The 14,448-nt window shown below is 43.2% G+C and overlaps 1 protein-coding gene across 1 annotated transcript; it reads right to left on the reverse strand.

The window, feature by feature from the left end:
- Positions 1-1,488: 1,488 nt before the first annotated feature.
- On the reverse strand, positions 1,489-6,829 carry LOC131680316 (uncharacterized). Its single transcript, XM_058961037.1, has 3 exons — positions 6,738-6,829; positions 4,475-5,750; positions 1,489-1,542 (listed from the first exon to the last, which is right to left on the reverse strand). Exons 1-3 carry the CDS (start codon positions 6,827-6,829, stop codon positions 1,489-1,491), a joined length of 1,422 nt encoding a protein of 473 aa, XP_058817020.1.
- Between the last annotated feature and the right edge of the window lie 7,619 nt (positions 6,830-14,448).

Consider the following 14,448-nt stretch of genomic DNA (forward strand, 5'->3'; position numbering starts at 1 on the left):
AACATTTTATTTATAATCAGAAATTTATCGTCTACACAGATCATAGACCTATAATCTCTATTTGGAAATTGAAGGAAACATCACCCACCCTAACACGACTTCGTTTAAAGCTCCAAGGGTTGGAAATGGACATACGCTACAAACAAGGAAAAGATAATGTTGTAGCAGATTTTCTATCAAGACTTAATCCTGATGCTGCGGTAGATGAAAATTCTCAGACGGTCGCTGTAGTCATACGGCAACAGAAACTGCAACAACAGCAAGAAGAATACGAAAAACTTGCCAAACAAATTGACAAGCAAATCGAAACAAAGACCACGAGACAAATTACAGACCCATCGGGAAGATTTGGGCTATTCAAGGACACACAGCAATCCGAATGGAACCCTCACATGGACGGGCTAGAAAATATCGATTTTGAATGGGACGAAAAAGATTATCTAGAAGTAACAATCACACACGAAGATTTTGAAAATGATCTAGAGCAGGGACGTATAGATTTCAAACTATTAAAGTTTTCAAAAAGCAAGATCGACGAGAGCGAAACAGACGCCACATTCGTTATCGTTAATAGTAGATCAATCTATAGTAGATCAATCTATAGTAGATCAGCCTATAAAGAGCTGAGCGAATTGATCGAACTCCCTCATGGGTTGAAAGATTTTTTAAATGGTAGCATATTTGCCATCCCAAACAGAAAAATATGGGGTATGATTCTAAATGGGTCAAGCCGATCAAGAGCTGACACAAAAGTATTTTTCCAAGGATTAGTTGACGCGTTCGGGAACTGTCCCGAACACATGAAAGAAGATAAGAATATTCAAATTATCTCCTTTAGAAACATACAAACGCCACTAGAAACAAACATTGTACGATTTATAGCAGGGAAATTTAATAAGGTATTCACTCTCTTTGCGCCAGAAAAACACCGAATGCATGTACCAGTAGAAGAAAGAGAAACCGTTCTTAAAGAGTTTCATGATTCTCCGCTGGGCGGACATGTTGGCAGTAAAAGAATGTTGAAACGCATAAGCCCACTATTCGAGTGGAAAAATACGCGATGTAGAGAACTACGTCAAACAATGTGATTCGTGCCTGTTGGTTGGCGATTCGTGGGTTGAGCCTTTAGACAACCAATCCACCAGCCTAATCCTGACTGCACTACCAGTTCCCACGGATAGCAGTGGTGACCTTTACTAAACTTCACCTATTCCAGTAATCGATCCGAAAAAGTAATAAATCTGCCGATTTGAATTTTCTGCTCCGTTTATTCCGGGAAAACTTAAGTCCACAACAGTAGCACGTATTTCAGGCTCCCAAAATGAAGGTTCTTTTCACACCAAGTAAAATTTTCCACATTTCCGAAAAATACTCCAAAATACAAAGTTTTTATTCGCGTTAATAAAATTTATTGGACTGCGCGAGTATAGTCTATACCTTTATTGTACGGCGGTCTGGTGACTACTAACTGTCCAGTAATGTTTTATCTTACATCTCCTCTTCTCTATCGTTCTGCTTTTTATCTACTATTACGCAATCGGGCTGCAAGTGTTTTAGTGATAATGAAATAGAGGTGCTCAAAATGTACTCTAGTATAACAGTTTAGATGACATTCGCGCACAACGTTTTACTCGTAGCTTAGAATTAATTAGATCTTAAATTTAAAATTCCCCATACCCCATACATTACTGCCTCCCTTGAACTAGCTTCAACAAATACAATCACAATATTACGTATAAGAATGCACTTAAAAACTAACATGAATTAATTTGTTACTTCTCTGTTGCATATTCCTTTTGATTGTCTGCTTCCTGATGTGACGGTAAAGGGCAAATTCTGCATACTGGTCGCTTATACACTCCGTTGATGGTTTTTAGGGTTACCACTCTTACTACGCCTTCCGTGCTGGGATGGACCTCGATGATCCTTGCCAAGAGCCAACATAAAGGTGGTTGATTATCCTCTCGTAGTACTACGATGCTACCAACACGAATTAAGGTTGGCTGAAGATTTTTGCTGACTGTTTGAAGTTCGGTGAGGTAGTCTCTGCTCCATCGCTGCCAATACTGTTGAAACATTTGCTGTCGTTGCTGGTAGTGGGTCAGGCGGTTTGTGGGGATGCTTCGAAGATCGAGTTCTGATAGAGCCTTCATAGGTGTGCCGATCAAAAAATGAGCCGGCGTGAGAGCATCAAAGTTCGAGGGATCATCAGACAGTGGAGCGAGTGGCCTTGAGTTTAAGGCAGCAGCTATTTGGACCAGAAGCGTGGAGAAATCTTCTAGTGACAGTTGACGCGTACCAATTTCCCGTTTTAGCGAAGTTTTAACGGAGCGAACGGCTGCCTCCCATAATCCGCCGAAATTAGGAGCTCTAGGTGGAATAAATTGCCACGAGATTCCTTGTTGTGAGAATTCGGTTCCGATGCATCTTTGGCTTGTCTCATCATTCAGGATGCGGTAGAGTTCGTTAAGTTCGTGTTTGACGCCTGCAAAAATTTTCGCATTGTCTGAGTGAATTTCACTTGGGACTCCATGATGCCCAATGAAGCGGTGAAAAGCAGACAAAAATCCGACAGTCGATAAGTCGCTGACGACTTCCAGATGCATCGCTTTTGTTGCAACACAAACGAATAGAAACAAACTGCGATATATGCCTTGGGTGCGGCTGCACGCCGATATGGCGGCTTTAAGTAAAAAGGACCGCAGTAATCCACACCTACTATCGAGAATGGCCTACTCGGCCGCACACGTGGGGCTTGCAGTTGGCCTGTGGGTTGTTGAACGGGCACTGGGTTACAGCGAAAACAACGATAACATTTTCGTAATACTGCGTTAACCACTCTTTTACCTTGTATGGGCCAAAACTCCTGTCTCATCGTTGCCAAAGTTAGTTGACGTCCTCCGTGAACTGTTTGACGATGATAATAGTCAACCAGCATTCGGGTGAATGGGTGTACACTCGGTAGAATCGCTGGATGTTTGCTAGTATATTCCTGACTTGAATGACGTAGACGACCACCAACCCTGATGATGCCTTGTTTATCCAGGTAAGGACGAAGCAGTTTAAGCGTAGAACTTTTGTTGGCATATCGATGCTTGCGCAAATTTTTGAGTTCGTCTCCGAAACATACGGCTTGAACCAATTTAACCAACGCCAGTTTTGCGGTTGAAAACTCTTCGACTGTTAGAAATGGGCTTCGATTGCGTTCAACTGACGTATATACCAGCCTTCGAGTTTCCAATTCTTCATCTGTGTAATTCACATTCTGGGTAAGAGAAGTGCACAATTCCTCAGAAGAAAGCAACCAGGGTGGCCCACTTTTCCACAACCCGCTGCTGAGGAATTCATCAACTGACATTCCGCGCGAAACTAGATCGGCTGGGTTTTCCTTGCCAGCGATGTGCTGCCAACAATGACCATGGCTAAGAGTTTGAATAGCTGAAACACGGTTTGCCACGAAAGTTTTCCAAGTGTTTGGAAGAGCATTTAACCAATGTAGCACAATGGTGGAGTCAGACCAAAAGGTACACCTACAGCCAGTTAAATCAAGTGCCTTTACTACCTTCGCATGCAGGCAAGCAGCTTCCTTTGCAGCACCGAGTTCTAATCATGGGAGTGTTAATCTTTTCAGTGGAGCGACACGGAACTTGGAAGATAATAACTCGATGCGCACATTTCCTGCTGAATCAACTGCACGTACATATAAGCAGGCTCCATACGCTAATTCAGAGGCATCGGCAAAGCAGTGTAGTTGAATGCTGACCCAATCTGGAATGAAAGCAAACCTGTTGATTCGTAGCTCCGAAAGTCTTCTTAACTGCTCATAAAATTGTGTCCATTTTTTCTCCAGCAGTGACGGCACAGGAGCGTCCCAAGCAGATTGCAACAGAGCAAGTTCTTGCATCATAATTTTTGCTACAACCACCACCGGCGAAATTAATCCAAGCGAGCCGAAAAGTTTTGCTATGGCAGAAAGAATACGCCTCCTAGTCCAGTTTTCGCAATTCTCATCAATGTCGAAAGCGAATAGCAGATGATCCGTCTTTGGATCCCAAGTAATTCCCAAAGCCTTTACTTCCTCGCCTGGAGTGAACTCGAAAGAAATAGATAGGTTTGTTCCAAGTTGGTTTGCAGGTATATCAGCTAAGACCTCAGGGCGATTGGAGCACCATTTCCGCAATGGAAAACCTGCTCTGGACGTAAGATCAGCAAGCTCCTTCCGTAGCTGGATTGCTGCTTGGACGGTTGAAGCTCCACCAATATAATCGTCGAAATCTTGAACAAGTACAGAGCTTGCGCGTGGATGGTTAAGACTCTCGTCAGCAGCAAGTTGATGCAGCGTTCTGATTGCCAGAAAGGACGATGGTGTTAATCCGTAGGTAACCGTAAGCAGCTCATATACGCCAATGGGCTCATGCTCGGAAAACCTCCATAAAATTCGCTGCAAAGAAGTATCATCATGGTGTAAACGCACTTGCCTATACATCTTTTCAATATCCCCGACGACGGCCACCTCATGCTTATGAAAGCGTAAAAGGAGACTTAACAGGTCGTCCTGAATCGTTGGCCCTTTCAGTAGCACGTCGTTCAACGCAAACCCGCTATCTGTGTGCGCTGATCCATCAAACACAACATGTACCTTTGTTGTAGTGCTTGACTCCTTCACAACGGCGTGATGCGGCAGGTAATACGTTTTTCCTCTAGGTGATATTTCCACTTCCTCCTCCGATAGCTTCCTCATGTGTCCTAAGTCTATATACTCTCTTATAAATGCGTGATATTGGTTCTTCATTTCCGAATTTCGCTCTAGCCGTTTTTCCAATTTTGAATATCGCTCTAATGCTATGGTTTTGGATTCCCCCAACATTCTGTTGAAATTCAATTGCCTTGGCAATCGGACGACGTATCTGCCATCCGGCAAACGCTCGTGGGTGTTGATAAAGTGTTCTTCGCAATCTTGCTCCTCTTTAGACCATGCAGGTTGATCTTCAGAGTTTTCTACCTTCCAAAACCTCTCGAGTATTCCCTCCAGATTCTCTGATGATGTAGCCAAGTAGCAATTAACTGGATGGCTCTTGGAATTAACACACTTGCCCGAAATAATCCAGCCGAATACCGTGTCCACCAATGGAAGTCCAGGCCCTAAGGTAATTCGATTCATTTCGCGCTCATATAGAAATCGATAAAAATGCTCCGCCCCAATTAGGAGATCAATCCTACTGCTGGTATTGAAACCGGGATCCGCCATTTGAAGTTTGTCAGAGATCTTCCAATGTGACACCGATACGGTAGCTGAAGGTTGTTCAGAAGTGACTCGTTGCAAAACCAGAAAATCCACTTCCACCGAGAATTCTGTCACTCTGGAACTAATAACGGTTCTAACCGCATGCTTTGCCCTTGATTCAGACTGCCCCACACCACAAATTGGAACATTTACGGAACGCCGTTTCAACTTAAGTATCTGACACAGTCGCTCACTCATAATATTTGCTTGGGATCCGTTATCAAGAAGTGCTCGTGCTAGCTGTTTCCCCCCATTTTGATTACGCAGTGTCAAAACAACTGTAGATAAAAATACATTGGATGCACCGCCCTTTGTTACGATACTATATGATCCAACGGGTTCGTCCTCCTCCATTTCATGTTGTTCAGATTCGGCACCACTTGTCGCAAGATTCGATGATGCTGTTTGCGTATCCACTCTCCTCGAAGATTGTACTGCTGTCGTGTTGTTAGCTGTTTCACTGTTGCTAGGCGGAAAATCAGGGTGAATGAGAGAGTGATGTTTTCTGCCACACGTTCTGCAGCTGAAATTTGAGTTGCACTCCCGTACCCAGTGTCCTGCTCGAAAGCAGTTACTGCACAATCGTTTGCTATTGACGAACTCCAGTTTCTCCTTGAGACTCAAACTCAGAAATTTTGCACATCTCGCCATGTAATGAAACTCCCCACAGAAGGGACAAGCCGTAATGTTCCGTTCGTTTCCCGTGGCAGCGTGTACTGCTAGTCTTGTTTGTTTGACGATCGGTTTTTGCAGAGATTTTGTGGTTTCCAACACGTTTGATGATACAGCATCCAAAACCCGCGTTCGTTTTTCCAAAAATGCCATCAAAACTTCGAAAGTTGGAACATCAACCGAAGCAGCATGATCTTCCCAAAGTTGCAATGACTGCCCATCTAATTTCGAGCACATCCAATGAACGATTAGCGCACCCCAGCTCTTTGTATTTTCGCCTAGCTGTTCAAGTATTTTTAATCGTTGTTCGAACTCGTCCATCAAGCCATGAATGGCGGTCGCGGATTCTTTCTCTATCTTAGGATACTCCATCAGTGCTTGGAGATGCCGCTTCTTGAGAAGGTATTCATTGGAGTAGCGCTTGGTAATGGTGGTCCAAGCTATAGCGTAATTTCCGTTCGTGATCGTCAATGATTCTATGAGTTTCGCAGCCTCCCCCTTCAATGCTGACTTGCGATAATGAAATTTTTGTACGTCATTAAGTTCAGCCGATTCGTGAAATAGTGATTCATAAGTGGATTTGAAGGACAGTCATCCTCTATAATCTCCATCGAAATCCGGCAATGAAATTTGCGGTAAACGAACTCCAGTGTGAAACCCATAAGAGCTGCTATTCCGTCCGACTGTAATATCTAAATTCGAGGTAGAATGGATGGAAGGGGCAACCTTTGCCAGCAGCGCGGCTCGAAGCTCAAAATATAGATTTTCAAAACGCCCAAACATTCTGTTATTTTCCTCCTCATCATCGCCGTTCTCGTCTATTTCTGCAATTTCCTCTTGTAGCTCTTCGAACTCTTCCCACTTCTTTTCCATTTTATCCAATCTGCTCTGAATCTGTTCGCATTGAGTCTCCGCATTGTATGTCTCCAAAAAATGAGCGTGCCGTTTCAAAGACGCAAACATGCGTTCACGCTTTTTAATTTTTTCCTTCACCAATCGCTCTGCCATCCCCACTACCAAACCAGCACCGCTCGAAATACCAAGAAAGAAAGAAAAATACGGAACCAGGAAGTACCGCCTACCAGAGTAGATTCTTTTGGACAGGTACTCACCTGAGGCCTGTCCAAAATAGGCCTTGTATGAAAAAGAATAAACGGCTTCTGGTTCGACGTGAATATTGATCGCCTTGTTTTATGTTTTCAGCGATGGCAAATTATCCCCCAGCAAAGCGATGTGCAACAGTCAATTTAAAAGAATGAATCGTATCCTCCAGAATCATTAACCATATCCAGTAATCCACATGAAATGAAAAGGGAGTACCACGAAGCACCTCACAAATTAAATAAAATAATCGGACAGGCACTCACCTGAGGCCTGTCAACAATAGGCCTTAAAGTGTATATCCTTGAAAATCAGCCAATTTACTCCGAGAAAAAATTAACCGTTTCAGCTTATCTGCACGCAACGCCCTATCCAATCAGCTATTACTTTTCATCCATTCGAAGGGCGGTGGGCGATCTCGACCAGCAATATGTTACTCACAGCCAAGTAAAGCAGATGAACGAGAAATAGAAGAGCCAAGTAGCACCATAGAGATGAATGAAATGTGTTGGAATACCACTCACCTGTGGTCTAAATATTGTAAACCTTGTAAATATTATTGCTATTTCCCAATTGGACTCGCTGGATCCAGGTTCCATGCATGAACACGTAAGATCGATTTACTACTTCCAAAACGTCTGATGATGGGGTACATGTGGTTGTTCTCGCTAATCACTTCTTCATCGGTGGAAATATTTCAAGTTCATCCGTTCCAAATGCCAGCAAAATGAAGAACTTGGCGCGTAATCTTCGCTTGGTGAAGAACAATAACTAGCTTGATAATGGTGTATGGCTCAGCCTCGAATCCTGGTCACGGCACCAAATGTTGGTTGGCGATTCGTGGGTTGAGCCTTTATACAACCAATCCACCAGCCTAATCCTGACTGCACTACCAGTTCTCACGGATAGCAGGTGTGACCTTTACTAACCTTCACCTATTCCAGTAGTCGATCCGAAAAAGTAATAAATCTGCCGATTTGAATTTGCTGCTCCGTTTATTCCGGGAAAACTTAAGTCCCCAACTGTAGCACGTATTTCAGGCTCCCAAAATGAAGGTTCTTTTCACACCAAGTAAAATTTTCCACATTTCCGAAAAATCCACCAAAACACAAAGTTTTTATTCGCGTTAATAAAATTTATTGGACTGCGCGAGTATAGTCTATACCTTTCTTGTACGGCGGTCTGGTGACTACTAACTGTCCAGTAATGTTTTATCTTACATCTCGTCTTCTCTATCGTTCTGCTTTTTATCTACTATTACGCAATCGGGCTGCAAGTGTTTTAGTGATAATGAAATAGAGGTGCTCAAAATGTACTCTAGTATAACAGTTTAGATGACATTCGCGCACAACGTTTTACTCGTAGCTTAGAATTAATTAGATTTTAAATTTAAAATTCCCTATACCCCAACAGTGCCAAAAGAACAAGATTGGACGATCCAACAAAATTCCAATGAAAATAACAACCACATCGTCCATTTGAAAAGTTATATATGGATATTATGGTATTACCAGAATCCGATTGGGGTAACAAATACGGTCTAGTTATGCAAGACGACCTAACAAGATACTTGATTGTAGCACCGATGGAAAATCAAGAAAGCGCAACGGTCGCGCAAACATTTGTTGAGAATTATATCTGCAAATTTGGAACTCCCTTGGAGTTGGTGACAGATAATGGGACAAATTTTGTAAGCTCCCTAATGAAAAACGTCTGTAGAATTTTAAAAATAAAGAAAATTACAACAAGTACTTATCATCCACAAGCAAATTTGGTGGAAAGGTCAAATAGAGAACTGAAAATCTATTTGCGACAATACGTAGGAAGCGATCCGAAAACTTGGGATCAACTTTTACCCTTCTTTACGTTTGACTATAATACAACAACTAATTCATCAACAGGTTTCACACCATTTGAATTAGTATATGGCAAACGCGCCAACATCCCTAATTCAGTTTACAAATGGGACAATGAGGGCGTATATTATGAGGATTACGTGAATGAGATGCGATCTACATTCAAGAACATGCATACTCAAGCACGCGAAAATCTAATTCTATCGAAACAAAAAAGGAAAGAATTGTACGATAGAAACACTAACGCATGGCAACCTATGTGGGGCGATTTGGTGTTAGTTAAAGCCAAGCCCACAGGTACCGGACAAAAATTGCAACCTCTTTGGAGAGGACCATACGAAGTCGTTGAACTCCCGAGTGAGCACACGACCGTGGTCAAAAATGGAAACCGGTTAGAAAAGGTTCACAATAACCGACTAAAAAAATATTCAGATTAAGAGGTATGGAGCAAAGCACAATTAAGGGTCATCGTACACATACCCAGCTAACTATACGACACTCAACGATGACTGATGATGTATAACTGGTTACTTGCAGAATGCTGGTACTACTATTGGTGTTATGCCTGGTTGGAGGGAGCGGGACGTCTAAGGTCATCCTAGAGAGAATCGGTGATGCGCTCATCACCCAAGGATACTACAGCATGAGGGTCAGTGTAGACACACGAGATATATCAATGGGGCGAATAAACGTGGATAAGGCCACGGCAGCATATCAGTTAATCTGCGGGAACCTTGCCGAGCGAATAGGGAGGAGTTCATGTAAACCCCTAGGTGACGGGCTTAAAGCAGAGAACCTTCGTAACAGGATTTTACTGCGTCATTCTTCCCCCAAAGACATCCAAGAGGGATTTGGAATATGTTAGGCGTTATGGACTCAGCCGATAGGACACGAGTCGACGAAAATATGGACAAACTACGTGGGAACGAGGAGAACCTGAAGCAGCTGTCAAGCCACCAAACTTCAGTAATTACTTCTATGTACGAATACGTCAACAACTCGATGCTGACCATCGATCAGAAGACGGTATCTATCAATAACAAGTTCGACGAAATTAAAAACCAAGTCAGAAAGGGGCAGGAGTACTCAAACAGAATTAAAGAAATACTGGCCCTAGAGGCCGAAATAATCGGAATCGGGTTTTTGATTCAAAACCTAAACACTAAACTACGACACAGACAGGCATTAGTGGTGAAAGTGCTACTGAACGAAGCCAATATGGCCGATGTAATACTGGAATTAATAGAACCTAAAGAGTTACTAGCCAAACTAGAAACGCAAGAAAATCTGTTATCAAGAGGGATCTCGCTCCCACGAGGGACGAATGGGGACATAATCCCCGAAATATTTCAACTTATGAAGTTGTCGCGAACGGTGGGCAAAGGCGGCCAGATCGACCAAAACTTCAAGATACCGGTAGTTAAACAAGTTACTTTCGAGGTATCCAGAGGGTTTGTAACTCCTCATCTTAGGGACCACGTAGTGACTTTCGTGCATCTGCGTGAAAACATCATATTAATCGAGCGCACCAGGAAATGGGGATACGTCATAGACACGCAGACATACGAAAAATGCGTGAAGACTCGTAGTCTGCGGCTATGCAGCATACCGAATTTAGAGAAGAACTTAGAGCATGGGGGCGAGTGTCTAACCAATTTATTGTACAAAAACAATCAGGGCGGCTACGACCAGCGCATCATCAAACTTGACCACACAATGTGGTTTGAAACAGAAAAACCCAACGTATGGCTGTATACGGCCCCTACAACCGATCGATTTCGGACTAAAGGCCAACCTCGTAAATTGCAGCTAGGATTTCCGACTGCCCATGTTAGAACAATGGAATAAAGAGACTATCCCAACGTTAGGCAAGGACAACAAAATATACTCATTCCTGGACAACAAGCGCCTGTTCGACTTAGGGGTGGACGTCAAAGACCTAACAGCGGATAGAACCACGTTGGAGAATTTAATATACGCACCGTTAGAACACCCTTGGGTGGGTTGGAGTACACTAGCCACCATTTGTGTCGGGGTGACGGCCATGGGTGTGTGTTGCTTACGTGGTAAAATAACATGCTGCCCCCGCACTGTAGGACGGTATAAGAAAACGGTAACGAACCGAGAGAACAGGAGTGAAGAACGACGGCCCCCGCGATTCATGATATCGCAACCAATACCAATGACCGTTATGACTACTATGACCCAGGAAAGGAGGAGCCCCGAAAGCGGTGAGGAGAGGATCGGAAAACTGGAGACATCTTCCCCTGTTCCAGTGCGAGCCGAGCGCGGAAACAGCATTACATGCACAGTAAGCGATACCAGGCGAAACAGCAGTATAAATACGGTTCCGGTAAACAGTAATCCTGCGACACTATCGGAAAGCGCGCAGGAGGTAACTGCATTAAAGAAGAAGGTCCGTTGGGACCAAAACGCGGGAACACCTTCCGGCACCAGAGAAGCAACAAATAAAAGGAGAAGCGTCAGCACAACAACTCCGCGAGTCAGGGAAGTCGAAATTCACAAAGAGGAACACGAGTATCTAGAACCCCGGTCGATACTGCCAGACAAGGAAAAGACTGCGGAACCGCAGGGTAGTGACGTGGATATAACTGCGAAAATTTTCGGAACGAATAATAAACTTACACAAGAAGGTACAAGCTTCCGACAAACCGCGGAGTAGAAACACCTCAAATATTACAATACAATGAAGACTTAAGAGTAAGGTACCTAATGGTAAATACATATGTACATATTCACCTTATTAAACTACTCTAAATATAGAGACAAATAGCTATAAAATCAATATGTATATACTAGTCAGCATTCAAAAATAATAATTGAGTTATGGAATACATGCCGAAAAATTCGGCCAAGAATAATCATGTATACGAACAACGAAACGAAAGAAAAAAAATAAAGAACGGAATACAGAAGGAAGAGTAACATATAATACGGAGACACGATGTCTCATTCAAGAAAAAAAGAAGGTTGATTCAGAAAAAAATGAGAAAATTAAAATTAAAATAAAATAAGCAGTGTCTGTCGAAAAAAGCAATTTAAAATGTCAGAAGATATAAAGCCAGGAAACGGGAATTTTTTTATTAACAAGTCAAGAAGACTGTAGTACAAAATATGGGATATAATAAGAATTTTTTTTTTAAAAACGTCAAATACAAGTATAAAATTGAATACATGGAAAAAAGTGCAATCAGGAGGAATGTTGCAAAACAGTGATAATAAAATCGAAAACAAGAGATGGTCAGAATCAGAGAAACCTGAACCAAACTAAGGAAAAAAACGGAAGGGCCAGAGTCAAAGGACCTGAGCCGATCACAATGTTTCAAAAAGGAGAATATAAGAAGGCCTGAGTCAGTGAACCAGAGCCAAAATAAAAGCCAGAGCCAAAAATCCAGAGCCAACGGACCAGAACTAGAGCCGAAATCAAAGGGGGTCTCGCGTAGTTTCTAAATCTGATCGCGTAAGCTATACTACGATTAGAAACTCTGGAATTGACAAGACTGAAGCATCGAAATGGGAACACATGAATGAATGAGCAAGGGGGGGTCGGACCCCTAGAATGACATGGGTGAATGATACACAAGGAAACCGACGCCGCTATGCATGATAAACGAATGAGGTATGAGCGAGTGCTAAAATTTCAGATAGGACGAAAAGGTTGACAAACAAGGACTAACCAAGTAAGGACAAAAGGGGTGAAGAACAGGAATACGAGAAAATACGAAGGGAATAATCATTTTAACACTATCTACCTTGTCTGGGTGCCCGGACATTGCGGTATTACTGGAAATGTATGGGCTGACGAATTGGCCAGGGCAGGTTCAGCGATTGACTTCGTTGATCCTGAGCCCGCGCTGCCAATTTCGACAAGTTGGATAAGGGAAAAATACGGTCCTGGGCTTCGTCCGAGCACCGCAATTATTGGAGAAATCTACAAACGTGTCGCCAAACAAAGGCGTTTCTAGAACAACCATGCCCCCATTCGTAACCCAACTTTGTACCGGGAAACAAGTGCTTTTTGTTCTCTCCGGTGTGGTTTAGTTTTTTCGGTAGTACGAAGGTGCTTGCTGTGGCAGAGGTTGCAGTAAAGCATTAGTAATAAACAGTCCCGCGAGTGATAATTATTACCTGCGATATCGGTGCAGTGAAGTTACTAAACAGTTTTCTTGCCCGAAAGACGGCTTTGTTTAGACGAGCTATATCAGCTCTATTGTGTGAAGGTCACGCGGGTGACGGATAAAACAAACGAAGGATCAATTCACCTACCAGCTCGTCAGGAACCAACTGGTGAAGTGTTTTGTTTTTTTACTTTTCTTATCGATTTTTTTTTCTTTTTATTGCTTTTGATTTTTTATTTTGATTTAAGTTAAACAGTGCGGTCGAGCGTGTTGCTCCCGCAACAAAATGGAACAAACAGAAGGATCACCCTCCGAAGACGAATATTATGGGGAAGAAGAACATATATCTGATACTGAGACAGATAATGTTATGGTCGATCCACTTCCCCCCAATGTCTCACAGCCCCCCCGAGTCAAGGTTTACCAGGATGGATCCGCTGGTCCTTGGGTGGTATACTTTCGGCCCAAAAATAAACCGTTAAACAGCATAACTGTTGCACGGGAGCTGACAAAACGTTACTCGGCCGTAACCGAGATTAAAAAGGTTCAGTCAGACAAACTGCGCGTAGTCGTTACTGACTTGAAACAGGCCAATGATATCGTTAGCAATAGCCTCTTTACGCTGGAGTATCGCGTCTACATCCCTTCTCGTGATGTGGAGATCGACGGTGTGGTAAGTGATGCGGGTCTAACTGTCGATGATCTGATGAATGATGGGGCTGGCCGCTTTAAGGACCCTAACCTTCAATCAGTTAAGATTTTGGAGTGCAAGCAATTGCACTCAAAGTCCATCGAAGATGGTAATTACTATCCATCAGACTCGTTTCGCGTAACCTTCGCCGGATCTGCACTTCCGAGCTACGTTGAAGTGGGAGGAGCTCGTCTACCTGTACGCCTGTTTGTACCGCGGGTCATGAATTGTTCCAATTGCAAGCAGCTAGGTCACACGGCCACCTACTGTAGCAACAAGCAACGGTGCGGTAAATGTGGGGAACGCCATGCGGATGATACTTGCAGTAGGCCCGCTGAGAAATGTGTTTACTGTGGGGAGAATCCGCATGCACTTTTGACATGCCCAACGTACAAACTTCGCGCGGATAAACTGAAGCGATCCGCCAAAGATCGCTCCAGACGCTCTTACGCAGAAATGCTTAAAAGAGCTGTTCCACTTATCTCCGAAAACCCATTCGCTCTCTTGCCAACTGACGATAATGCCTCTAACGACCCTTGCGAGGGGCATTCTTTGGCTCCGCTTGGAAACTCTAGGAAAAGACCTAATCAAAACTCACCTGAACTTCCTCGTAAGGGTCCTAGGTTGTCCCAAACAAGGGTACAAAATAAAAATAATTCATCAACTGGAAGTGCTGGTACAAATCCGAAGATAATACCTCCTGGT

This window comes from Topomyia yanbarensis, chromosome 2 (genome assembly GCF_030247195.1).
Source record: "Topomyia yanbarensis strain Yona2022 chromosome 2, ASM3024719v1, whole genome shotgun sequence".
In the NCBI taxonomy this organism is placed as follows: Eukaryota; Metazoa; Arthropoda; class Insecta; order Diptera; family Culicidae; genus Topomyia; species Topomyia yanbarensis.

Coding starts and splice junctions, on each gene's coding strand:
- LOC131680316 (XM_058961037.1), bottom strand. CDS start 6,829: ATGGAAAAGAAGTGGGAAGAGTTCGAAGAGCTACAAGAGGAAATTGCA. Junction 5,751..6,737: donor GAGGAGGAAAATAACAGAAT/GTTTGGGCGTTT, acceptor TTTTCCGCCTAG/CAACAGTGAAACAGCTAACA. Junction 1,543..4,474: donor TTGAAAAGATGTATAGGCAA/GTGCGTTTACAC, acceptor AAACACTTGCAG/CCCGATTGCGTAATAGTAGA.